The sequence below is a fragment of the Chelonoidis abingdonii genome, chromosome 2 (genome assembly GCF_003597395.2).
Source record: "Chelonoidis abingdonii isolate Lonesome George chromosome 2, CheloAbing_2.0, whole genome shotgun sequence".
In the NCBI taxonomy this organism is placed as follows: Eukaryota; Metazoa; Chordata; order Testudines; family Testudinidae; genus Chelonoidis; species Chelonoidis abingdonii.
Window position 1 is genome coordinate 181050029 of NC_133770.1, and position 27006 is coordinate 181077034.

The window sequence follows — 27006 nt, forward strand, 5'->3', positions numbered from 1 at the left end:
TCTGACGAAGTGGGTATTCACCCACGAAAGCTCATGATCCAAAACGTCTGTTAGTCTATAAGGTGCCACAGGATTCTCTGCTGCTTTTACAGATTCAGACTAACACGGCTACCCCTCTGATACTTAACATTTGTCAAGTCAGTCTGAAGATTTTGTCACTGCTCTTTAGAAAATTAGCTCCATTTCAGAAGTTTTTTTTTGTTTTTTGTTTTTAAATAAAAAGGGTGTCAGTACCTTTTGTGACAAGTCTCTTCTAACCCTGGTACTCTATGACAGGTTTCAGGGTAGCAGCCATGTTAGTCTGTATCCCCCAAAAGAACAGGAGTACTTGTGGCACCTTAGAGACTAACACATTTATTTGAGCATGAAGTGGGCTGTAGCCCACGAAAGCTTATGCTCAGATAAATGTGTTAGTCTCTAAGGTGCCACAAGTACTCCTGTTCTTTTTGCAGTACCTTTGTGGTCTGTCACTTTTGATGTTTAGTCTGTTTTTTTACACTGCTTATGGAAAAGGTAGTTTAATTCAAAGTTCTGGATTTTTTTAAAAATCAATTACAATGTTAAGTCCATTACCATTCTGTCAGTTTTTAGCAGCTCTGGACCAAACTGACTACAGCAGGTGTTTCAAACTGCTTGTGTATATATGTGATACAAACATCAAATGTTGAACTGCTTTCCCATATTATCTGGGGCAATTATTCAGTAGCGTCAGCTCACTGCCTAGTGTTTTTTTGGGGTTGATCTCTCCCATCTACTTGCTCTCCCCATAAATGTAATTTGCCAATACAATTTCAGATTTCACTATTATGCTACTAGTCCCATAGTTGTGTTTTTCTTAGGTATATCTACAGCACTATAATATGGATGGTCACTAATGGCCAGATTTTTAAAGGTACTTAGGTGCTGAATGAGATTTTTAAAAACATTGAAATGAATGGAGAAAATACAAAATAATTCAAGCTATTGATTTCAGTTATACAGGAAGGATGCATAAACAAAGGATATGCTTCCTGTCTATACAAACATTAGACAAAAATAGGATAGAATTATTGCAACTTCAAAACTTGTTTCATTTAATCATGTACACAAATGTGTACCTCTGAAGGTAAAAAGTGAGTACAGCAGCACAAGCACTTTCTTTTTATATGCATGATAAACAGATTAAGTTTTGGTTTGCCATTACATGATCAGTATATCCTGACTTATGTAGAATATCTCTTAAAAATAGGAGAAAATTCCAACTCTGTATGTATTGGTATAGTCCATGTCAGTGGTTCTCAACAGATGTAAGTGTACTCCTGGGGGTACGCAGAGGTCTTCCAGAGGGTACGTCAACTCATCTAGATAGCTGCCTAATTTTACAACAGGCTACATAAAAAGCACTAGCGAAGTCAATACAAACTAAAATTTCATACAATTTGTTTACACTGATCTATATAATACATTTCAGTGTATAAGTGCAATATTTATATTCCAACTGATTTATGTTATAATTATATGGTAAAAAGGGGAAAGTAAGCGATTTTTCAGTAATAGTGTGCTGAGACGCCTTTGTATTTTTATCTCACATTTTGTAAGCAAGTAGTTTAAGTGCGGTGAAACTTGGGAGATAAACAAGACAAATCAGACTTCTGAAAGGAGTACAGTAGTCTGGGAAAGTTGAGAGCCACTGGTCTGCGTGACAGAACACTAGATAAAAGAGTCAGGTATTTACCATTTCTGAATTGGAACCATTGTGTAACTTCATAGCTTTTTCCTGCACATTTCCTATAACAGCATCTGCACAGAGAGCAAGGGATATAAGAACCACACCTTCAAAGAAAAGAAAAAAGGGAAAAACAAACAATATGAATTAATAAGACAAACGCCATTCTACACTCACCCTATAGTGATAAGTGTAGTGTACGATGCTAACTCAAACAATTTTCACTTTGCTTATACTGGTTTAGACCATAAGTTTTGGAAGGCAGGAATTGTCTTATTTTACACAGACCAGCACCACGGGGCAGCAAACCCTGATATAGGCATCTGGGCTCTCATGCATTATAAATAAGTAATAATGATTAAACTTTCAGATCAAATTGAATCTGAATATTTTTCATGTAAAATATAGTATGTCTTGTTGGAAAGAAAAGAAAAAGCAATGTCCAGTATATTTAATAAACACACAAAAAAGGAAAACCTGGAAATACTGACCAAACAACAAAAGCAAGAGGATTCACAGTGAAAGGTTTTCAGTTTTCTGAACTTACTTTATTTGCCTACGTGCTGTTCAGGTACAAGATGAATGTGTATTTATGTATATGCTGCACTACTAGGCCACAACAAATTCACTACATGGCAGGTAATGTTATCAGCTTAACAATAACAAAAATTAATAATTCTTTATCCATCACAAGTCAACTGATTTCTAAACTGATTCTTTCACTATTTTACCAACCAATATCTCTGACGTTCCAAGAGTTAGGATTAATGCTGGATACTGTATGAAAACATCATGGAATCCCAGCTTTCATAAAAGTATAATATTAAATTAACTAGCAGCTCACAAGATGTCAATAGTCAGTAATGTCTATTTTCTATTGTTTCTCATACCATAACCACCATAATTGAATGGTGAGGGCAAAAACAGGAAACAAGTAGGTAATCAGCATGACATTACTTAAGATTTCATATTTCACTGGCAGACATTTTGTTGGACCAGTACAAATACTTTAAGGAAGGAATAAAATTTTCCTACCAGAAAAATTATTGATCCTTGGGACTGTTTGAATTCGAAAACTTTTTAAGTTCCTAACTTCCTTAAAAATTTAGTTATAAAGTTGCCTCCATGCTACAATTTTGGGTCTTTGCCACTTTCTAACCACCAAGAAGCAAGCAGAAGGAGATGAATCTATAATCTATTTAATCAGGTATCTAGGGGCATTGTTACAACAATGGCACTGTATATGCGAAAAAAACTTCTTTATAATTAGCAGCAGAAGCCAGAACAGGAGTAATAAGCCTGAAGAAACATCTGATGCCTGAGTGAAATACACTGATGGAAAAACAGGCCCTATGGGACTTCATTAGTATGTTTATAACTTATGATTTTTTTTTTTTTTTTTTTTTTTTTAATTAAAATCCACTTCTTTCTCTCTTAGCGAGAGGAGCACATAGTATCTGGTCTAGGAAGTTTTGAGTCGGTCATATTTCCTACATTTTTACATCACTACCCATTATATGACTTTTAAACTATACTTATTCATATACTTTATCAGTCTGTAGCTTGAATCCATTACAATGCCAATATGGGTGTACCACTATAAAATAAGATGATAGTGCATATTAGCCAGTTTAATCTCATAATTCAACAGTTTTATTTAAAGGCACAAAAGTCCAATCCATACTACTGACACAATCTGAAAAAAGTTTTCTGAAAAAAAAACCCAAACACCATAAGTGTTTTGATCTCACTTTACATTAATATAAATCAGCAATAACTGAAAGCAATGATGGTAAACAGTAAGATCTGAACCTGGTCCAAAACCTTAAGACATAGCAGGGCACACACAATTTGAATCAAATGGACCATTTCCTTTGTACTTCAGTTTTTTTTGTGGGGGGTGAGGGAGAGGAAATTTTGCACACACACAAAAAATAAAAGAAAATTCTTAGCTATGTTAAGATAGTGCAAAGTTTTAATCCATGCAAAGTTTCTAAACCACACACCTTGCGTTTAAGAAAAAACACACACTCTTCCAAAACGGGTTATTTAAAGTTAATGAATAACTAACAAAATTATCTCCCAATTCGAATACTTTATAATGTATTTTAAAAGTCCACACTGCAGGTGATCAGCAGAGCACACTAAAGTTACTCAGCCAAACACAATTATTGTAACATTAATTAAGCTATGGGCTAAACTGTGTCTCCCGCTGTAGATGTAGGCTTGAGGGGATGTGTGTGCAGGAAATTTTTATCCCATATTCCTTCCATGCAGAGATCAACCAGGATAAGGTTCCCATCACTGGAGATTGGATAGATAGTACTGCCAGCAGAGTGGCCAGAGGAGGAAGAGTTTCTATTGCACACAGGGGCGGCTCCAGGCACCAGCACACCAAGCGCATGCCTGGGGCAGCAAGCCATTGGGGGTGGCCTTCTGGTCTCTGTGAGGGCAGCAGTTAGGCTGCCTTCGGCGCCATGCCTGCGAGAGGTCTGCTGGTCCTGAGACTTCAGCAGAAATTCAGTGGCGGGTATGCCGAAGGCGCGGGACCAGTGGACCTCCTGCAGGCATGCCGCCAAATCTGCCATTACCAGTGGACCTCCCACAGGCGTGCCGCCGAAAACCACCTGACTGCTGTGCCTGGAGTGGCAAAATACATAGAGCCGGCCCTGATTGCACAGATGTATCACGATGTGCCTCTTCCATGCACCTCCCAGCCAGTCACTCTAGAGATTAGGCCTTTAAAAGGCATGATACTTCCAAGTGCTACTCAGTCAGACAATGCCAAGAGCCATTACTGAGCCCTAAATATCAATTCTTTTAAAATTTATTTCCTTTCTTGGTACAAGACTGCATTGGCAAAGTCAATGTCCGTTTCCTTTGCTAACATCTTTAGTACATGAATGGAACACTGAGTGGGGTATGTTTCATTAAGTATATTTGCTGTTTTTGAATAGCAATGCTTATCCTGGATTCCACGGCTGTTAAAGAGCCTTAAATCTAATATAAAAAATTCTGATGGCACAATACGGGCAAAATTGTTCATCCAGCTGATGTTTTATCCACTCAGGTTTTATGTTTGTAACATTCATATCAGCAAAGACAGCAAATATTACTTGTTCCGTTTAACCTCTCAGCATAGTTTTGCTTCCTTAGGCAAGACTGTGACATGTAAATAGATTTGCCCTTCACAATGTGCACATTTAAATAATTTTGATTAAATCATGAATGTGAAAAGAAAAAAAGCTCCAGACAGAATCATACTAGTTTGTGTGTAAGTGCTTCTAACAAGTGCATTATAATAAACCACCAGGAGGTAATGTGACATTATTATTTAGTGACTAGCAACTAGGCGATGTCATAAGACAAATGAATTCTTAGGAATTTGTCATTTTAAAGTTTCACTGCAGAGTAAAAAGTTAACATTGTTTTGAAAGCCACAAGAGACTTAAGTCTATAGTTCACTTTTCTTTTCACTCTGATTGCATACATTTCAAATATCAATATATAGTCTGTTTCATAGAGGCACCTTTACGGTGCTTTTCTTCAGTTTGCTGTCCCTTTGCAGAGGAAAAAATATTACATAAAATTATTCAAGGACAGGGTACATCAAATTACATAGTGAGAAAATTCTTAGGTTAATTCCACTGGCTTCAGTGGAGTTATTCTTGATTTATACTGGTGTAACGTCAAAAGTAAGCCCTTTTTAGGAAATATACTAAGCTGCCTCCTACCTCCATCTTTCAGACAATAAAATAAAACATCCAGCTTCTAAACTGCAGAAACCCCACTTCACACTAGCTTCTATGACCTGGACAGATACAGGGTGGGAGGAAGGTGCAGAGAGGTAACTTGCTCAACTTACATAGCAGGTAAACAGCAAAGCAGGAAAGAACTCAGACCCAGTCTTCTGAAAGAAGACTCTCTTTTGAGCCCCAGTCCTGTGCCCTAGCCCTTCAAACTTGCCTTTCTTAATCCTTTTGTATTGTGTATGTCAAGACAGATCTTTGGTTGAAATGGGTCCTAAATGTCTTAAAAAGGAAAAAAGAAGTGCTGTTTGTCGTCCTATATTGACAATACTCAAGGACTACATACAGAAGATGTATTTACATCAAATTACTGAAGGTGTTAGGACCAACATGATCTTCAGTCCTTCAGTTTGTAGAGAGAGATTTTCACACATTCAAAAATAAAAATCTGACATTTTAAAATCTGATTTTAAAGAGTGCCATTTAAAAACAGCTTTTAACCATTAAAACTTCAGTAAGAACATATGCCTAGATGTGTTTTTCCTAGGATATACTTATTTGGTGGGTGCCAGAAAGAACATACCCATATGTTGTACCCAAAACACGTCTCTTTGTTCAACTACACATTTTGTCTCTAGTTCCACTACGTAGATGTATACAGTAGATCCTATAATTTAGATAGCAAGCCATTTTTTTCCAGTTGTAATACCACTAAAGTGACACACATTATAAAGCCAACATAACAAAACTATGACAAGACTAAATAACCATCTGAGTTCAGACATCATCATAAATCATTACTTTTTGAGCACCGCTCAACACTAGATGGATAATATTTCTGAAAAGATAAGGTTTCTTCCCTAAAAAAGGGATCATTTTGTTTTGGGATCAGCCAATGCTGGTATGAATGAAGGTTCCACAATGAATTGTCAAACAATTACTATGTCTCATCTGAATCTCCTGAAATAAAAACAGCTTCAAAATGGTCAGCCCTAAATTACTTCACTGTACATAAATGTTACTATTACATTAACTCCAATGCCTTATTATATAGCACATAATTCATGGTTACTGCATGAAACAACTTGAAATTTCATGATGTGGGCATTAACTATGTGTAACACCAAACAATCTTGCGACTAGAACTGTTTTAATGTAATTGTTAAATTAGTAAAATATGAAACTGTGTGTTTACATAATCCTGAGAACATATGTGCAGTTCCACTGTGAGGTATGCTTTTCAGAGCTGTACTTTCTAGAAACCATGTGCAGTTTTAAGGTAGCAGCATGGAGAGTAACAGAAAGGCTGACAGACTTGCTGGACTCAAGGGATTTTAATGGTGATGGATATCAAAGTCTATAGTCCCATCCACTTTAAGATAGAATCTGAAGAGGCCCTACCTTTCTGTTGGAGATTGGTAATGCTGATTTCAAAGTTTGAAGCCCTGTAATACACCAGATGCAAACTAAAATGACTGCTTATTCAAATACATATATTCGAGATATTGTAGCTGAAGCACTGAATTAAAGTTGACTGTTTCCATTTAAAGAGCCTTTTTCAGTCACTTATAACTTTGTCAAACTTTCAACTTTCAGGGTGAAATTTTCCAGTTTGAGTGTCAGTGCAAAAATGGTTAAGCCATTTTTGCACTGAAAATAAGCAAATTTGTCTTTATTTTAAAAAACTGATTTTTTTGGACAGTTCTAGTACCTCAGGGGAAAGAGGCAGAAACTTGAAGTTACCCAAGGTTTGACCTGCTGTGCTTTTTGATGGTCCAGTGAAAGAAAGTATCAGAGGGGTAGCCATGTTAGTCTGGATCTGTAGAAGCAGCAGAGAATCCTGTGGCACCTTATAGACTAACAGACGTTTTGGAGCATGAGGTTTCGTGGGTGAATACCCACTTCGTCAGATGCAGTGAAAGAAAGTTCCTTTTGATTTCGCTACTTTATACAAAAATGAATGCATAAGTGATTTTTTTCTTTCTAATTTTAGACAGGAATTTATGAATTATCATACCAGTTAAAATATCTTCTGCTGTTTCTAACTTACATGAAGAAATTTTATGTCAAGAACACTAGTTCTCACTGAGGACTAAATCTATAGCAAAGGTGAGGTAAAGAAAAAAGTTTCAATTACCAGCTGCAAGAATTAAGTCTGAAAGTTAACAAAACCCACTTTTTATTCTATTTAAAGTATTTCAAAACTGGTCAAATGGAATTTTATTAAATTTCTCAAGATATATTTACTTCTGTACTGAGATCCACCAGAGATATTTCAGATCCAGTGGTAATATCTGGGGAAGTTTTAAGTGCTTGAGAACAAAGGCTTAGAACAATAGTCTCTCTTCTATTATAGCTGTAGTGCTGCTGGTAAAATGATATAACAAAATCTACCACCAAAGACTCCCACTTGTATGCAATGCTCATTCTAGGCAAAATAACAATTATTAAACCATAAAGTCAAATGCTTCTTTACCTGTCAAGTTGAAATTTGGTGCGATTGTGCTGTCAGCTAAAGTAAACCATATTAGGCCAAGACTCATACACATTGCAGCAGACACATCTGCAATGTTATAACGTTTTCCTATACAAAAATACAAACAACAAAAAAATAAGGCTATGTAATAGTCTTAATTTTAACTCCCCTTTATTTAGGGGCGAATGGCAGACAAAGGAGAAAACTCTCATTTAGTACGCCACCAAAACATAGGGACCCAATATTCTCCCTCCCAATATCTGAGTAAAAGGCCTGGCTGCAACTCTCTACGACAGTAGTTCTCAAAAACTTTTTCATAGTACGTACCACATCTTCACTGAGAAATCTTGTGGGCAATAGCTGCTACCATTCACAATGGCACAGGCCATATCTCCTCCCCTAAAGTGATTACACATCTCTGACAACTACAGTAACTCCCCACTTAATGTCCTCTCACTTAATGTTATTTCAGTCTTTATATTACAAACATTACATTACATTACAGAACATGCTCGTTTAAAGTTGTGCAATGCTCCGCTATAATGTCATTTGGCCGCCAGCTTTGTCCACAGCTGGCAGGCCCCACAACAGCTCCCCTACGCCCCCCCCCAGCGCCTCCTGCCAGCGGCAATCAGCTGATTTGCAGCGTTCAGGAGGCTGGGGGGAGAGAGGAGGAGCAAGGATGCAGCACGCAGGCTCCCCCTCCCTTCCCTGCCTTCTGAATGCCGCAGGAGGCAGGGAGAACAGGGGGAAGGTGCTGAGGCAGGAGGTGCTGGGGGGAGGGGGCTGCCAGCCTGTTTAATACCTGTATTAAATTGCTTGTTTAAAATGTACATAATGCCTTTTGTCTGGCAAAAAAAAAAATCCCTTGAATCTAATCCCTCCCCCAATTTACATTAATTCTTACGGGGAAATTGGATTCGCTTAACATCGTTTTGCTTAAAGTCGCATTTTTCAGGACCGTAACTACAACATTAAGTTACTATACAACACTTACTTACATGGAAAAATAGATTTACAGATGTATTTTAGTTATCTTTAATGTAACATCACAGAGGGGAAAAAAGGAGAGCCGGTACCATTTGGTCAGACAGCTATCTGTAGAGCACCAGCAAAGGCTTAGACACTATTTCACTAGGAGGGTACTGAAGCACTGGAATGGGTTACTTAGGGAGGTAGAGGAATCTCCACCCTTAGAGGTTTTTAAGGCCCGGCTTGACAAAGTCTTGGTTGGGATAATTTAGTTGGGGTTGGTCCTGCTTTGCGCAGGGGGTTGGACTAGATAACCTCCTGAGGTCTCTTCCAATCCTGATATTCTCTGAGTCTATGATTTGGGAACTGTTGCTCCAGAATTTAGCAACGCTGTCAGCTCTATTTTGGGGGGTCCTGAGAATAGTATTTGAATAACATATTCCACTCCTTCCCAGGGGGCTATGTGTACCATGTAAGCTGCCAGAAAAAAATTGCTTAACCCTCATTTTAAACTATGTTCTTAGCTTTCAAGAACCTAGCACTATATAATCCAAAGGCATTATAAAAACATTACCTACAGAGACCTGAATGCTCCAAATTTAAATGACAAGATTTAATTGTGCGACAGACCTGAGCTGTTAATTGCACATACAATATTTACTTTTTAGTATAAATTTGTATATTTGATCTTCTTTAAAAACTGTTTTTTTATTATTATTGCTTCAGTCTCAATACTGAAAAGTGTAAATGTTCCACAGTAACTACAAGATAGAACTACAGTAATAGGATTATTACATTCTGGGCTCAGTTCTGTAGTCCTTTGCCACGTGGAGAATCTTAGGGTACATCTATACTGTGAGTGCCAGCAAGTGTCAGGGCCCAAGTCAACAGATCTGGGTTTGCATAACAGCACTAAAAATAGCTGTGCAGAAACCCTCCCCACTAGCTTTCAGAGCCTGAGCCACAACATGTACACAGTTACTTTAGTACCATAGTGTGAGCCTGAATCTGTTGACTCAGGCTCACTGGCGCTTGCTGTACAGATGTACCCTTACTAACTTTGAGTTGCAACAAGTCTACAGATACAAGTGAGAATTTTTCATTCTATATTATAAGGATTATCAAAATATTGAAATATGCTGTGTATTTTATTTACATGCTCAGAGTTATGAGCTTCAGTCAGATTCATCATCCAGAACCTCTTCTGGTATATCATAGCATTAAATACAATTTTAGAGCTAACCCTGTATTCTCTGAGCAACCTAAACCAGAGCTGGTTGGGAATTTCATTTTTTTGGGGTTCAAAATTGTTGATTTGTTGAAACCGAAACTTTCTGCAGGAAAAGGTCTCTTTTCACAAATTTCCCATTTCAAAAGATTTTTTAAATTTGTCATAATATCCTATTTAGACATTTTCATCATGAGAAGTTCTGTTTTTTTGGGTTCAAAATTATGCTGTTTAGAAATTTAAGTTAATTTATAGTAAAATATTTTGTTTAAAAAGGTCAATATTGAAATAAACCATTTTGATTCAAGCCATATTTTATGGGCATTCCCCCCCCAGACAGGAAAACTGTTTCCTGCCCAGCTCTAATGGAAGTTTTGGGTAAAGTTAATGGAATACAGGATTTGGCCCTTATGTGGTTATCTTCTAATAAGAAAAACATTTAATAGTAAGAACAGTGCATACCTTGTATAAAGACTCCTCCGATCATAACAGGAATCAGTTTACAGCACTTAAAGATGACTTGAGTAGGATAATTCAGATATCCTAGGGAGGTATTTGATAAACCCATAGTCCCTACAGTTAGAAAGGCTATTATCATGTAGGTTTTGCCTGGGATTCTGCAAAATATAAATGTATGAATCTTGGTATTATGAGCATATTGTATTTTTAATAGGTGAGACTTTCATACTGGGAGAAGCTAGAAGAAAGGATACACTAATAATAGAACTGGTGGAAAAATGGGTCAAACTTTCACTAAAATTTCATATCTTCACTGAAATTAACAATTACGATAAAAACTGTTGCTTTTAGTCTTCTATAGTGCCGACTATTTAAGGATTACAAAGCATATCACAACTGTTAAAGGACTTAACACAGCCGTCAGGAATTATCCCTATTTCACAGAAAAGAAATAGTCCACACTGGAAGCTGGGAACAATATCATGTCTCCTGAATCTGTTTGTTCTTTAACTACCTTTCTCTCATGACTGTGTAACAATTCTTCTACCAACCACCTCCATTTTTAGTTGCTTGTAACGTTTTGAAATCTCTCTGTTTGATTATGAATTTCTTTGTGAAATTTAAACAAGAAGCTTTCCCATTTCTGTGTGGGCAGAAAATGGGGAAAAAATACATACCCTGTTTCTCAAGTAATTCTGGTGCATTTTTATAACTTTGGAGAAATGGATGAAGACAGAAAGTTGAGATTTGGCCTTGAAATACCCTAACTGAGAAGTATTGAGAACTTTGAGTATTGTAGTGAATACTGCTTTTGATGTGGTGCGTTATCACCTGCTAACAATTACACTTTGTACATGCACATTTTAAACCATTATAGCACTAAGTTTGAAGTGAGCACCTAAAGCCATGCTGCACATACACATGCAGCTAACTTAGCTGCATACAAAAAATTCAGTAAAGGGGAGCAGTGAATAAAGAGTAGTCTTGCTGGAACCCCTGCCTTATTCACAATATATTCTGTACCACTGTTATACGGACATTCCACCAGTTTTTACAGGTGGTTACTTTTTTTGTCAAAGATATTATTCTCTCTTTAAAAATAAGCTTAACAAATTAACAGTTCTGTGTAACCTGATAAATCTGACTTCATTTTAGAAATACCTCTAATTCAGAATGTCAGCATTTAAAATATAATGCATGTTTAACTGAAAAGTGTACCGTGAACAAAAATTTTATAGGATCTCAGCTGAGGATCACTATTGGTGGGAAGAACTGGGGAGGAAAATAACTCCTTTTTACTTTTAAAATTAAACAAGTGGACTGTTCTGAGATATTAGAGAGAGAGAAAGACAGCGTGTGTGTGTGTACATGACAAATTTGGAGACTCAGTTCAGTCATAAAATTGTGAAACAGATTTCAGTCCTGCTTTAAGTGCAAATTTCAACATAACTAACTATGGAGTCACTATCAATGCTTCCATAAATCATATTTCATAAATTATTGGAAATAATTTGTGTAATGTGCATCTGAAAAAAAGGAAAAGTACCATGAAAAAAATTAAAGGTAAGCAAAATGAAAGGGGCTGGACTAAACAGCTGCATCTCCAACCAACCTCAAAGTTCCTAAGGTCCTGATCCCATAGAGATTAAAGCATCTGCTTAGCTTTAAGCATTGTGTGTTTTCCCACTGACTTCAACAGGACTACTTACAGTTCTTAAAATTAAGCATATGCATGTCCACACTTTTTTGCAGCATCAAGACCTAAACCTGAAACACTAGCCTTTTGCTTACATAGTATAGTATAGTATAGTACATACAATATAATACTAATGTACTTGTTCTGCAACCTCTGAAATAAATATATAAGCACAATAACATAGTATATTAACCTGTACACTCAAATATGTAGCATCATATCCTGATATTCATTAACAGGGGAGTGTCAATTTAAAAGGTTCCTAACAAAGCATCAAGAATTAATAAAACTTTTCAACGTGAGAGTGTGTGTGTGTGTATTTTTTAAGTCAACCACTGGTGCTTGTGTTCCATTTCACTATTACAACAGAAGTCAGGCATAATAAATAGGAACGAAGGACACGAGTATATGGTTGAAAACAAATAGTGACGTATATCTTCAATTGCAAATCCACTCTTCAAATCATACTACATTTTATCTTATCGCTATTCATACAAATCTACTCAATTATCTGTGAAATAACAGCAAATATTCATACACAAATTATGGAAGTCAGATTTATCAAACTGATTGCCTCATCAAAACTTTCTAACTTAGCACAACTTAAATGTGTTAAAGGATACATCACTGAAAAATACATACCGTCTCCTTTTATCCTGAATAAGCTGCAGTTCTATTAGTCCAAAAATGGAATAAAATCCAAATTGCACTAAAGTAAGGTACCAACCAAAGGGCTTAAAACCCTCCACTGAAAATATCAGTTCCTATAAAAATAAAACACACACACATACTAACTGTTAAATAAAACTTAATTAGCAGACCTGTTTTCTCAGTGTGAATATGCAATTCTCAAGCTTTTAATTTACAAAGCAATAAGTAGAGAGGACATGCAGTATACATAACTTCCAACTATTGGAGAAGCAGCATTTAAAGACTGAAAAAAGAGGGCCACATTGATTGCTGGTGTCATTCCACTGTATTAAAGTGATTCATCAGTGATTGGCATTTGGCCCATAAACATTCATCTCAAATTAGAGAGAGCTTCATGGCTGCTTTTAACTTGGTTTTCAATTCATTTTACTCAGTATTTGACTGTTTCTAGACAGCACTCTCAAATGACTCATAAAAGATTAAGTACACATTGTTAACATTAACTTAGTCAATTTGTCTTTTAAATGGTAATTCTAATTTGTTAGGAATCTACAGACATTTAAAACAAGAGAGTCATATGTTATGGAAAAACATACACACTGTCGAAATAATTATGCAGATGCATCCATTTTAGCCAGAGCTGGCAACAAGACTGATAGTTAAGACTGACACCTTCCATTATAAGACCCTGTTTTCAATTACTAATACCTTTGCCAAATTTAACTATTGGGGCTGCAACTTTCCATGTTAGGTGTTGCCTTAGACTGTTTTTAAGTTTCAGCAAAAGTTTTCCTACCATTTCTGAGCATAAGATTGGGGAAAATGTTTTGCCAGTGTTTAAAAAACCCCAAAACTATTATTTGGGAGAGAAGCTCTAACACGTCCACACTTTGGAGCAGGAATTAAAAATATACAGTCAGAGTTTAAGGCCAGGAGGGACCACCAGATCATCTGTCTGACCTAGAGTATATCAGAGGCCACCTACACCATCCCCACCACCCGCATACTAAATCCCACAACTGAAATGAGACCAAAGTATTACAGCCTATAAAACACTAGACTATTATGTGCCACAGCCAGAAAACAGGAGGGACAACGGAGCACAAATACTTGAGCCCCCCATAATGGCAGAGAAATGAAGTAAGATATAGGAGATAATCCTGGCAAGTAACCCAGACCCCCACACTGCAGGGGACAGCAAGAGACCCCTAAGGTCACTGCCAATCTGACCTGGGGAAAGATTCCTTCCCAACCCCACATATGGCAACCAGTGAGCATACGAACAAGAACCAGCCAGGCAAGCACGTAAGAGTGAAGGGTTGGTGTCACCTCAGAGCCCAGTTTCAGCTTGCCTAATGTCCTATCTTCAGCTTGGCCATTCCTGATGCTTCAGAGGAAGGAGATTTAACAAACAAAAGACCATCCTCCCTGGAGTCAGGTTGGCAGATGGAGGACAGGAGCAGAAAGGTATGCAACCACTAGAGAACATTCATCTACAGAAGCTGGAACAAAACTCAGGATACAGGAGTCATAAAATTCCTCTCTGTCCAGAAAACAGCTGTGAAGCCCACTGGCACAGCATGCATCTCATCCCACTCTAGTGAATGTGCAGAAAGGATAACAGTCTAGTAATAGCTAGCTGAAGTAGCAGAAGTCCATACTGTAGACCTAAAGGTTTCAACCCTGATGTGACCCATGTGGAGGTCATTGTGGTCCCATACAATGTAACTTTTGTTTTTTCAATTTGTTTTTGTAAAAACTTACAAAAAATCCCATAAAAATGTTTACATTAAAGATGCAAAGTCATGCACTCAAAAGGTAAGGAAAGAAAAGAATTAAGGTAGTACAAGCAACCTAAGTTAGGTGCTCTTCTGTAGATGTATTATGATACAGTTTTTAATTATATGGTCATGTACTATTTTTTCCCCAGCTTCGGTGTTTGACATTGTGATCTTAATGTTTTTTAATGTAGTTTTTTAAAAAAATGTATAGATGAGGACAGATTTTTAGACCAATCAAGCTACACATTCTTCAATATTATGCAACAAAATAAACAGAGGTACTAGCACAAAACACAAATACAGGATTTACCTGTAAATATCCATAGATTAGATAAAACATAAAAACTCCAGAAACACAAATAAAAAACTGAGTGGGTTTGTTAAATTTGCTGAGATTCACGCCAAGAACGATTATGTCATCTACTGATTTGATATGAGGTGACATGGCTTGCGATTTGGAAGGTATGCTGATCGAAATATATTTCCTTGAGGAGTTGAATTTCAGATCCATGTTTCCTAGTTCGCTGCATTCGGTGTCAATGGAATCTTCTCCTTTTTCTTCCTCTCTCTTTTTGTGTTCTTTGTTTGGAAACTGAAAGAAACCGTAAAAGTGAGAGGCCACATGAGTATAGAATTCCAAACTTAAAACAATATACAAATATGAAACTTAATAAAATTGCTTCACACAAAAAATTGCACACGGAAATATTTTCTAACTCAACTTCAATACTTAATGGGAATTCCTAAAAATCACAACAGTGCAGTACATGTGTCTCCCCTATGATACTACTTCCTGCATAACAGATCTAATGCAAGAGGAAGAATCAGTGATAACATTATGGCACTAGTGTTAAGAATTAGTGCATGAGTACTTTATAAGGAGGCTTGGTCCGCACTTGCAAATGCTGTTGGCACACCCCTGACCAATGTAGCTATGCTGATATAGCTGTGTCTACACTAGGGATTATGTTGATGGAAGAATGCTTCCCTTATCTAGCTTCTGTCATTTGGGGAGGTTGTGTTTCTGCACTGACAAAACAACCTTTCTGTCAGTGTAGGTTGTATGTACACTATGGGGCTACGTTAGTATAGCCTCCGTAGTTCAGACATACACAGAGGCCTGGTCTACACTACGAGTTTATTTTGAATTTAGCAGCGTTAAACCGAATTAACCCTGCACCCATCCACACAACAAAGCCCTTTATTTCGATGTAAAGGGCACTTAATATCGATATCTGCACTCCACCCCGACGAGGGGAGTAGCACTGAAATCGATATTGCCATTTCAGATTAGGGTTAGTGTGGCCGCAATTCAACGGTATTGGCCTCCGGGAGCTATCCCACAGTGCACCATTGTGACCGCTCTGGACAGCAATCTGAACTCAGATGCACTGGCCAGGTAGACAGGAAAAGTCCCGCGAACTTTTGAATTTCATTTCCTGTTTGTCCAGCATGGAGTGCTGATCAGCACAGGTGACCATGCAGTCCCAGAATTAAAAAAGAGCTCCAGCATGGACCATATGGGAGATACTGAATCTGATCTCTGTATGGGGAGATGAATCTGTTCTAGTAGAACTCCGTTCCAATAGACAAAATGCCAAAACGTTTGAAAACATCTCCAAGGCTATGAGGGACAGAGGCCACAACAGGAACTCGACACAGTGCTGCATGAAACTTAAGGAGTTGAGACAAACGTACCAGAAAGCCAAAGAATGAAATGGACGCTGCTGGAGGGAGGGGCAACTGATGACTGTAGCTATCCCACAGTTCCTGCACTCTCCGAAAACCGTTTGAATTCTTGGCCGAGCTCCCAAAGCCTGAAGGGTCAAAAACATTGTCGTGGGTGGTTCAGGGTATATGTCGTCGCCCCTCTCCTTCCCCCCTCCATGAAAGCAAATGGAAAAAAATCCTCTCGCCTTTTTTCAATGTCACTGTATGTCTACTGGATGCTGCTGGCAGACGTGGTGCTGCAGCGCTACACAGCAGCATCCCCTTCCCTTCCCTTGCGGGCGGCAGATGGTGCAGTATGATGGATATCCATCATCATCGTCCCGTGAGTGCTCCTGGCTGGCCTCGGTGAGATCAGCCAGGGGCGCTGAGCAAAAATGGGAATGACTCCCGGTCATTCTTTTCTTTAAGTTTTGTCTCCTGGAGATTCAGTCCTGCCTAGAATATCATAGCAGCTGGAGGCTGCTCTCCCCTCCTCCCTTTGATCTCTGCTTGCAGAGGCAATAGTCAGTGTTGTTTCTTATTCCTGCATTCTTTATTACTTCATCACGGCGGGATAACTGCCACGGTAGCCCAGGAGCGGTGGGGGAGGAGGGAAGCAACGGGTGGTGTTGTTGCAGGGGCACCCCCTAGAATGGCATACAGCTCATTATTTCTGTGGGATGTCTGGGACTCTGACTCAGACCGGACGTTTGCCTCTCAGATTCTTTAATAGGCTTGCCTAATATTCTAGGCAGGAGTGACTCTCCCTTTAGACAAAACTTAAAGAAGAGAATGACCTGGGGAGTCATTTCCAATTTTGTCCATGCGCCCCGGCCAACCTCACCGAGGCCAGCCAGGAGCATCCATGACAGCAGCAGACAGTACAGTATGACTGGTAACCATCATTGTCAACTTGCAAGGTAGCAGACGGTACAGTTGAGCTGGTAACCGTCTTTGCTAACTTGCAAAAGGCAAGGGGATGCTGCTGTGTAGTGCTGCGGTACCGCGTCTGTTAGCAACATCCAGTAGACATACGGTGACAGTGAAAAAAGGCTGAACGGGCTCCATAGTTGCCGTGCTACGGCATCTGCCCAGGCAATTTAGGGAAAAGGGTGCGAAATAGTTGTCTGCCGTTGCTTTCACGGAGGGAGGATTGAGTGACGACATTTACCCAGAATCACCCGCGACACTGTTTTTGCTCCATCATGCATTGGTATCTCAACCCAGAATTCCAGTGGGCGGGGGAGACTGCAGGAACTATGGGATAGCACCCACAGTGCAATTCTCTGACAATCAACAATAGCCTCAGTACATGGAGACACATTGCCGAACTAATGTGCTTAGTGTGGCCGTCTGCACTTAACTTCATACAATCTGTTTCCAAAAATCAGTTTCTGTAAAATTGGAATAATCCCGTAGTGTAGACATACCCAGAGATGGAAAAGCTGATCTGGACAAATATTAAGTCTGACTTTTCATTAGTATATTTTACTTCTTTTCTGAAACATAAAAAAAATTAAACATCCTTTAATATCCTTCAAGAATAGTTTGCTTAAAGTGGGGATTGGTCCTTCTATTGCGTACAGAAAGCAATGGTGCAGAAACTTGTCACATCAGTGTCACAGTGCTATGGTTAAGCATTCAGTGCAAGGCCAAACCCAGCCCTCTTATATCAATGTTCACTGGCATGAAAACAGACTATGTTGCCATGGGATGATCCCATTACTTCTATCACACTGAAAGTACTGGTGCAGAGGTACTATGATTATGGCCAGGCTACTTTATTTGCATGGCATGGTGTACCACACTCAATACATCTGCTCTAAATGCAGAGCCTAACTGTGAAAGTGGAACAAATCTTCCCCTCTACCCTTTGTTTCCAACTCTCACTTTTGCTTGAGATTACCCGTTGGATGTTCAGGAAAAAGAGTGTGCAGACTACGAAAAAAATCTTAGTGACTGTTCAGGAACACCAAGGTCTAAAATCTGGTCACATGACAAGAATATGGTGGTCCCAGAGTTTGATAACCACTATCAGTCACATGCATTCATCTCCAATTGTAGGATGAAGTATAATTGGATAAGTACAGCTAAAGAGAAGGAATTTAGCAGAGTATGGGAGTGGGCAGGCAATCATCCATTTTTTTCACTTCAGTGAAGTATGTGATAACTGATGTTTGAGGCTAATTTTGCATTTTTCAGCCTCAGGCTAACTCCATTGGTCAATTGCTGCTCCCAATCAATTGCTGCACTTTTTAAGTGCAGGTCACAGCTAGTTCAGTCCGCAGTCACTAATTAAATTTTTATTTATCTAGACCGGTGTTTTGGTTATTCCAGTCCAATGGTATTTTTTCTCACCGGAGTATCTACCAAAATCCACCAGCCCAATGCTCCTTTATGGCAATCATTTATCCTGCTAAAGGAAGCTGAATGAGACTCCCTCCAGGAGTCAGTCAATACTGCTCATTTAACTCCACAAACCAATAATTAAAGCCTTATGACAGCTAATATCTTCACCAGAGGAGGAATAGTGTGCTGTATTGTAGTATTCAGTCTAAACTTCATGCCCAGACAGCAATTTAGTGTGAAAGCATTTCTAAACGAATATACACGGCCACTGTCTTACAGTCACACTCTCTTCCTCCTATTGTACATCTGTTAAGGTTCCTTCTCCACTCTGAACTTTAGGGTACAAATGTGGGGACCTGCATGGACACTTCTAAGCTTAATTACTAGCTTAGATCTGGTAAAACTCTGCCACCATCCAGAAATTTCAGTGTCTGGATCACTTCTTGCCCCCCCAAAACCTTCCCCTCCCTGGGCAGCCTTGAGAGGCTTCACCAATTCCCTGGTGAACACAGATCCAAACCCCTTGGATCTTAAAACAAGGAGAAATTAACCATCTCCCTCTACTTTCCCCCACCAATTCCTGGTGAGTCCAGATCCAATCCCCTTGGATCTTAAAACAAGGAAAAAATCAATCAGGTTCTTAAAAAGAAAGCTTTTAATTAAAGAAAAAAGGTAAAAAATTATCTCTGTAAAACCAGGATGGAAAATACTTTACAGGGTAATCAAATTCGTATAGCCTAGAGGAACCCCCTTTAGCCTTAGGTTCAGCAAACAGAGGTAAAATCCTCTCAGCAAAAAATGACATTTACAAGTTGAGAAAACAAAAATAAAACTAATCCGCCTTGCCTGGCTGTTACTTACAATTTTGAAACATGAGAGACTGGTTTAGAAAGATTTGGAGAGCCTGGATTGACGTCTGGTCCCTCCTAGTCCCAAGAGCGAACAACCCCCAAAACAAAGAGCACAAACAAAGACTTCCCTCCACCAAGATTTGAAAGTACGTTGTCTCCTTATTGGTCCTCTGGTCAGGTGTCAGCCAGATTTACTGAGCTTCTTAACCCTTTACAGGTAAGAGAGGCATTAAACCTTAACTATCTGTTTATGACAACATCTCTCTTGCTTTCCCCCCCTCCAACACCAGTACAGTATAACAATCCTTTTGGATAAGGGGGAAGCCTTTCTGCAGTAAGGAGCAGCAGCTATTAGCTAAAAGTAAGGAGTCACGTTCTATCTAAACGACACCAAAACAATATAATATCAGGTTGTTAAGAAAGCATTCTAGCCCTAAAGAAGTATAGCACAAAAACTGACCAGATAAACAGACAGACATAAAGATGTTTAAAGGAAAACTTTTCAAGATAATACACCGTCTGGCAGAACCACTTATCAGCAGTTAAAGTTGGGAAATCCATACTTCCCCTTTGTTTGACCTTTAATTGCTTCTGTCCTTTGTTGCGTAACTGATTTAGCAAAACTGAAATTGACTCTAGTATGTAAAAGGTAGTGTGCTAAGACTGGCAAAGAACATTATTTCATAATACTTTAGTTTAAATGATTGGTTAAGGTATAGATAAGCAGAACTTAAGTTTGACTATATAAACTGGGCTCCAAGAAGAAATTCTTTGGAACCTAATTCCAGGACACAGCCCAAGATCAAAGCTGCCAAACTCAATACCCTGCATGACCATTCTGTGCAGAAGCTGGAGCCACAGACTATCCGATTCCGACTGATCATCGGGAAGAGATCATCAGCTTTATCAGGAGTGGTCAGCACTGTATACTTGGCGCATGTGTTCTGTTCATCAACTGTTAATAAATTCAAGTTAAGGATTTACTGTGTAAAGGCTCTTTTGCTGGAAAAAGGTCCAGCCAACCTGAAGAGGGGTACGCCCTGAGCCCACAGAAGAGTAGAGGTGGGTGCCCTAGATTGTGCAGGTAACAATGTGAGATATCTCAACTTTAGTATGGCTTATGACACTGTCTCATATGACCTTATAAACAAACTAGGGAAATAGAGCCTAGATGAAACTACTATAAGTTGGGTACACAAATGCTTGGAAAACTGTACTCAGGGTAGTTATCAATGGTTCAGTCAAGCTGGAAGGGGATATTGAGTGGGATCAGTCCTCCGTCTGGTTCTTTGCAATATCTTAAAAAATGATTTGGATAATGGCATAGAGTGTACACGTATACAATTTGCAGATGATACCAAGTGGGGAGGGGATGCAAGCACTGTGGAGGACAGGATTAGAATTCAAAATGATCTCGACAAACTTGAGAAATAGTCTGATATAGGATGAAATTCAATAAGGACAAATGCAAAATACTACACTTAAGAAGAAATACTCATTTACAAAATGGGAAATGATTACTTAGGAAGGAGCACTGCAGAAAAGGGTCTTGGAGGTTAAAGTGGATCACAAACTAATGAGTCACCAATATAATACCATTGCGCATGCGCGCACACACACAAAAAGCAAACATTATTCGGGGATGCATTAGTAGGAGTTTTGTAAGCAAGACACAATAAGTAATTCTTCTACTCTACTCAGCATTGATAACGCCTCAACTGGAGTACAGGGTCCAGTTCTGGGCACTACACTTCAGGAAAGATGTGGAGAAATTGGAGAGGGTCCAGAGAAGAGCAACAAGAATGATTAAAGGTCTTGAGAACATGACCTATGAAGGAAGGCTGAAAGAACTGGGTTTGTTTAGTTTGGGGACGAGAATACTGAGATGTGAGGTAACAGTCTTCAAGTATGTACAGGGTTCTTATAAAGAGGAGGGTAACAATTGCTCTTATCCATGGAGGGCTTAATGGGCTTAAATTGAAAAAAGGGAGATTTAGGTTAGATATTAGGAAAAACTTGCTAAATGTAAGGGTAGTTAAGCACTGGAACAAATTACCTAGAGCAGGGGTTCTCAAACTGTGGGTCAGGACCCCAAAGTGGGTCATGACCCTGTTTTAATAGGGTTACTAGGGCTGGTTTTAGACTTGCTGGGGTCCAGGGCCAAAGCCTGAGCCCTACCACCTGGGGCCGAAGCCAAGGCAAGGGATTCAGCCCTGGGCTGCAGGGCTCAGGCTTCGGTTTCAGCTTCAGCCCCGGGTGGTGGAGCTCAGATTACAGACCCCTTGCCTGGGGCTGAAGCCCTGGGCTTCAGCATTATCCGCCCCTGCATGGGGTGGTGAGGCTTGAGCTTTGGCCTCCTCCACCCAGGGTGGCAGTGCTCAGGCAGGCTGAGGCTTCAGTCCCACCTCCTGGGGTTGTGTAGTAATTTTTATTGTCAGAAGGGAGTTGCAGTGCAATGAAGTTTGAGAACTGTTGACCTAGTGGTTGTGGAATCTCTGTCACTTGAGGTTTTTAAGAACAGTTAGACAAACACCTGTTAGGGACAGTTTAGATCAGGGGTAGGCAACCTATGGCACGGGTGCCGAAGGCAGCACACGAGCTGATTTTCAGTGGCACTCGCACTGCCTGGGTCCTGGCCACTGGTCCAGTGGGCTCTGCATTTTAATTTAATGTTAAATGAAGCTTCTCAAACATTTTGAAACCTTATTTACTTTACATACAACAATAGTTTAATTATATATTATAGACTTACAGAAAGAGACCTTCCAAAAACATTAATATACTACGGCATGCAAAACCTTAAATCAGAGAGAATAAATGAAGACTCGGCACACCACTGCTGAAAGGTTGCTGACCCCTGGTTTAGATAAGAATTAGCTCTGCCTCACTGTAGGAACCGGACTAGATGACCTGTTGAGATCTCTTCCAGTCCTACATTTCCAAAGATTCAATATGTGTACATAGCCCTTTCCTAGCAAGAGCTGCCAAACTAATCCCACCTGGATTCACTGCCCTGCACAAACTGGACCATAGAGGAGGTGATATCTCCAGACAAAGACAGGATACTAGACTAGTTCAAGGAGTCCAATTTTCAATGTATGTCTCTTTTCCCTAAGTCTCTCAGCAAGCAGTGGAGGACTACACAAATGTCTACTTTTGCACAGAAAGATTCCTTTCTGGCCCAATCCAACAGAGCCATGACTAATCACATTTACTGCTACTATTCAGGCATGTGCCGCACGATGTTAAAGAGGATCAGAACAAGTATGATTTTGCCTTAGGAGAATTTCAGAAGTGCAGGAGGGACCATAAGAAAGATGACTTTCTGCAAATCTCATGTTAGCTATAGAGTTTATAACAATACAGAAACTACATCCTTTACCACTGCTTTAGATATTAACATCAATTACACTAGCAGAGAAACAGAATCCTGAAATTAGGTCACAAAAAGTAATTAGAAGAGGAGCTGATTTAAAAATATCTTATTTTCTAATAATTTAAGGCAGTATTCTGTTACTGAGTTTGGATTTAAAGATTAATACTATTTTAAAATAGTATTAATCAACCATAATGTTAGTACCTGGATAGAACAAACTTTCATGAAGGATGCCAGAGTTACAGAGAGAAAGCGTTTGTTCCGCTCACATACAGTATTAGTTAAAAGAAGACTGTGTAAAACTCTCTTTTCTGTGTTGTTTGCTTGAGAACATGTTTTCATAAAGGAATATTCTACAGTGCCTAACATTAAGCTGAGAAACAGTAAATGTAGTAAATATCTGAAACATTCTCCATCAAATACTATTATTATAGACAACAGGACTCTTCTGAAATATATTTCTCTGAAAGCATGCACAGCAACTGTTTTTCTATGCAAAATGTCAGGTGTCATTTTTCATCATCTACTCAAAATACTCAAAGTAACTGATCCACCTTATGAAGTGCAATTTTACAAGTGCCACTTACAAGCTTAAGAGGTGCTTACTCCTGGGGGAAAATCTGCACCCCTGCGTGCACACAGGATTCATGTCCCTTGCAGAATTCTTTACTTATGTACAGAAAAATGACTTCTGATGGGGAAGCAAAGGAAAGCAGCAAGAACGGTCATGCACTTCTCCTCAGCAGCACAGGCGTGTTGTTTTGGGTGCCCAGCATAGCTGATGGAGAAGTAAATCATGGCACAGGAGTGGGAGGGGGAGGGCAGGCGCCAGGCTGCAGATGCCATGGCCAATGGTTTTTACTCTGTGCTAGGCTGAGCTGCTAGTCCCAATTGGGCTGGGAAGGATGGGACTTCCTCTTCCCCTGCAAAGAGTGGTCGGGGCCAGGAGAAACCTCTCCCTGCTGCAGGAAGCTCTGTTCCCCACCCTCATTGCTCCTCAGCTGCAGAGGGAAGGGTCACTGTACAGGGAGCTGCTCCCTCATCTGCCCAATCCCTGTGCGTCCGGACTCCTACCTCATCAAGTCTCACCCCCCCGCCAAGCCCCTTCCCCTGCATCCTTACTCCCACCCTAGCCCCCAGACCACCCCACTGAGCCTCAACCAGCTGCACCCAGATCCCTCTACCCCCCTGAGCCTCAACAAGCTGCATACAGACCCTCACACCTTGACCCTCCTTAATGAGCCCAAACCACCTTCACCTGGATCCCTCACAGAGTCCCATTCTTCCTGCACCTGGAACCCCCAACAAGCCACTGAGCATCCAGATATCCCCCACATAGATCCCCCCCACTGAGCCACCAACACCCAGACAGTCCCACACATAACTCTCTCATCCACACCCCATCCCCTCCACACTTAGATCCTACCAGGCTGAGCCTGCTTGCCCAACACCTGGATCAGGGCATGCCTGCAAGACTCTGTCCCTCTCGCTCACTATCTTGGTGCACCTGGAACAGAGGGGCAGGACTGGCCTTTGGCCTGTGTCAGGGTCTGGTGCAGTCTCATCATTGAGTCCGTGTCCTCGGAGTGGAAGGCGGGCAGCTGTAAGGTGGTCTCCTACCTCTGTAGGGGCCTGTGTTCCCCATTTCCATGCTGGAGTCTCCACATTTATTGTAAAATAAAATATGCAGAAATTTAAAATATAGTGTGCAGAATTTTAATTTTTTGGCACAGAATTCTCTCAGGAGTAAAAGCTTTCCCAAACAACATGTTCAACATTCAATTTTTTGACTCTTCATTTTATGTAAAATGACTGAAATGCTTCCTCTTGCAAAAACGGTTTGCTAAAATAAAATATCCTCAAGCAAGTTTTTGCCAGGAGCAAAGCTGAGCTAAACCTAAAAATAAGAGAGCCTTTAAACTAAGCTCCAGTGCATAATTAACATTAGCAACTGTAGTTATTGCATCTGACGAAGTGGGTATTCGCTCACGAAAGCTTATGGTCCAATACATGTTAGTCTATAGGGTTCCACAGGACTCTTTGTTGCTTTGTACAGATTCAGACTAACACAGCTACCCCTCTGATACTTGTAGTTACTGAGAAACACATGCCTGAAGCACCTATTGAAAATAAAAATCAAAACAGAAGTGACGTTTTTCCCCTATATCTATGCAGATAGGTGGGAAGAAGACATTTTTATCTTCTCTGTGTCTTCGTGGATCAGAGGGAGGGGGTCAGCATCCCATTTTTGAACGTGTTTATCTTAAAGGGACAGCAGACAAGTTGAGTGAGGTAATATCTCTTAGTGGACTATCTTCTGTTTACTCGTGTGGTCCCTTCTGACCCTATGATTCTGTTGGTGAGAGAGAGAAGCCTTTAAGGCACTTAGAGCTCTTCTTTAGCTCTATGGCTCAAAAGCTTGTCTCTCTCACCAACAGAAGCTGGTCCAACAAAAGACATACCTCACCCGCCTTGTCTCTCTAAAATCCTGGGACCGACAAGGCTACAACAACATTGCACTAAAAGGACACTGTCAGCTGGATACTTAGGCTATGTCTACACTACTACTTATGCTGCTCAGATGTGTGAATGTACCACCCCCTTGAGCAACATAAATTACACCAGCATAAGTGCTAGTGCGCACAGTGCCTTGTTGGCAGGTGAGCCATACCCACTGACATAGCTACTGTTGCTCATTGGGGGTGGATTAATGATGTCAATGGGAGAGCTCTCTCCCACCTGCATAGAGCAGCTACAGGAGAGATCTTATAGTGGTCGAGCTGCATAGGTACAGCTGTGAGTATCTAGTGTAGACATAGCTGTAGTTGATTACTGAAAAAAACTGGGAAGCAGATTCAGGTAATATACCTGCCTCCACTCCCCTCCTGTCTGTGTATGTTTTAAGTCACAGGTTCCTCATTCTTCAACATGTTTTTTCTCTCTCTTGCTGCTATGTGCAGATGTACACAGAGCAGAAGAAACTGCCTGACTTTATAGGGGAAAAAACACTGAAACTCATATGCAAAGTGGAGTCAAATCCAGGAAGTACCCGAGGAAACAAAAACACTTATTGCCTCCACTTTCTTTTAGTTCCAGTACGCGGGGGGGGAGGGGAAGGGCACTTGTGGCACACGGGCAGATGAAGCCTTCACAGAAGCGGTGCAAAGTCTGTACCAAGAGACCCGCTCCCGGGGCAGGGACAGGCCAGCGCCCCCGACCCCGCCCCGGCAGGAAGCTCAGTAACTGGCCAGGCACCAGCAGCGCCACCTCTGTGGGGTGGGAGGTGTCACCTGGGAACGCTGCTGCGGGCGCCCGACGCGGGGAGGCCCGAGGGCCCGGACCCGGCCGCATCGCACTGCGCTCGGGCTCGTCCCACTCAGCCTGGCCCCGGGGGGGCAACGGCCCAGCGGACCCCCCCCCCCCCAGACGGTGGGCCGCGTCTCCTTCCCCGCCGCGTCTCACCGCCACCGCTTCCGCCTCATGGCCCCCAGCTACCGGCTCCCGGCCCGCGCCGCTTCCGGGAGGCGGCCCAGCCAGTCCCCCGCCCCACGCCCGGGGGAGGGAACCTGTACCTGCTGGGGAGGGGGCGCGGCGGTGCTCGCCTCTTCTTTCGCCTGCCGCCGCTCTCCCCCGGCGCCGAAAATGGCGGGGCTGGCATCTTGTTGTGCGAGCGCCGAGCGCATCGAGCCAATGGGATCCGTCTGTCGGCGCTCTCCTGCCGGGCATGGGCCCCGTGTCGTTGTCCCTGCCCCAGCCGGCGCGGGAGGGGACCCCCGCCCGCTTCCAGGGGGAGTCGGGGGATCCTCCGGCAGAGGAGACCCACGCACAGGGGAGCCCCCATAGAGGAACCCCCCAGGAGAGGAGATCCCAGGGTAGGGAACCCCGCAGAACAGAAGCCTACCGCACACGTACAGGGGACCCCATCTAGGAACCCCTCCAGAAGAGGAGACCCCTCACCCAATATAGGGACACCCCACCTAAGAGAGGCAGCCCCACCCAGGAC

General features: G+C 40.9%; 1 protein-coding gene across 3 annotated transcripts in view; it reads right to left on the reverse strand.

The window, feature by feature from the left end:
* The window catches only part of SLC35B3 (solute carrier family 35 member B3), a 38445-nt gene extending 11764 nt beyond the window's left edge, over positions 1–26681 (reverse strand). For 2 of the 3 annotated variants that reach the window (XR_012655318.1, XM_032765254.2), the window contains exons 1-6: positions 26576–26681; positions 15028–15309; positions 12928–13049; positions 10593–10747; positions 7931–8038; positions 1715–1812 (exon numbers count right to left, since the gene is read on the reverse strand). Coding sequence is in view for 2 of the 3 variants with exons in the window: in XM_032765254.2 (XP_032621145.1) it covers positions 1715–1812; positions 7931–8038; positions 10593–10747; positions 12928–13049; positions 15028–15228 (684 nt within the window). In the remaining variant the exon portion in view is untranslated. Of the gene's footprint in view, positions 1–1714; positions 1813–7930; positions 8039–10592; positions 10748–12927; positions 13050–15027; positions 15310–17857; positions 17927–26575 lie in introns of all 3 variants that reach the window. The other variant, XM_032765253.2, reaches the window with a different exon arrangement.
* Between the last annotated feature and the right edge of the window lie 325 nt (positions 26682–27006).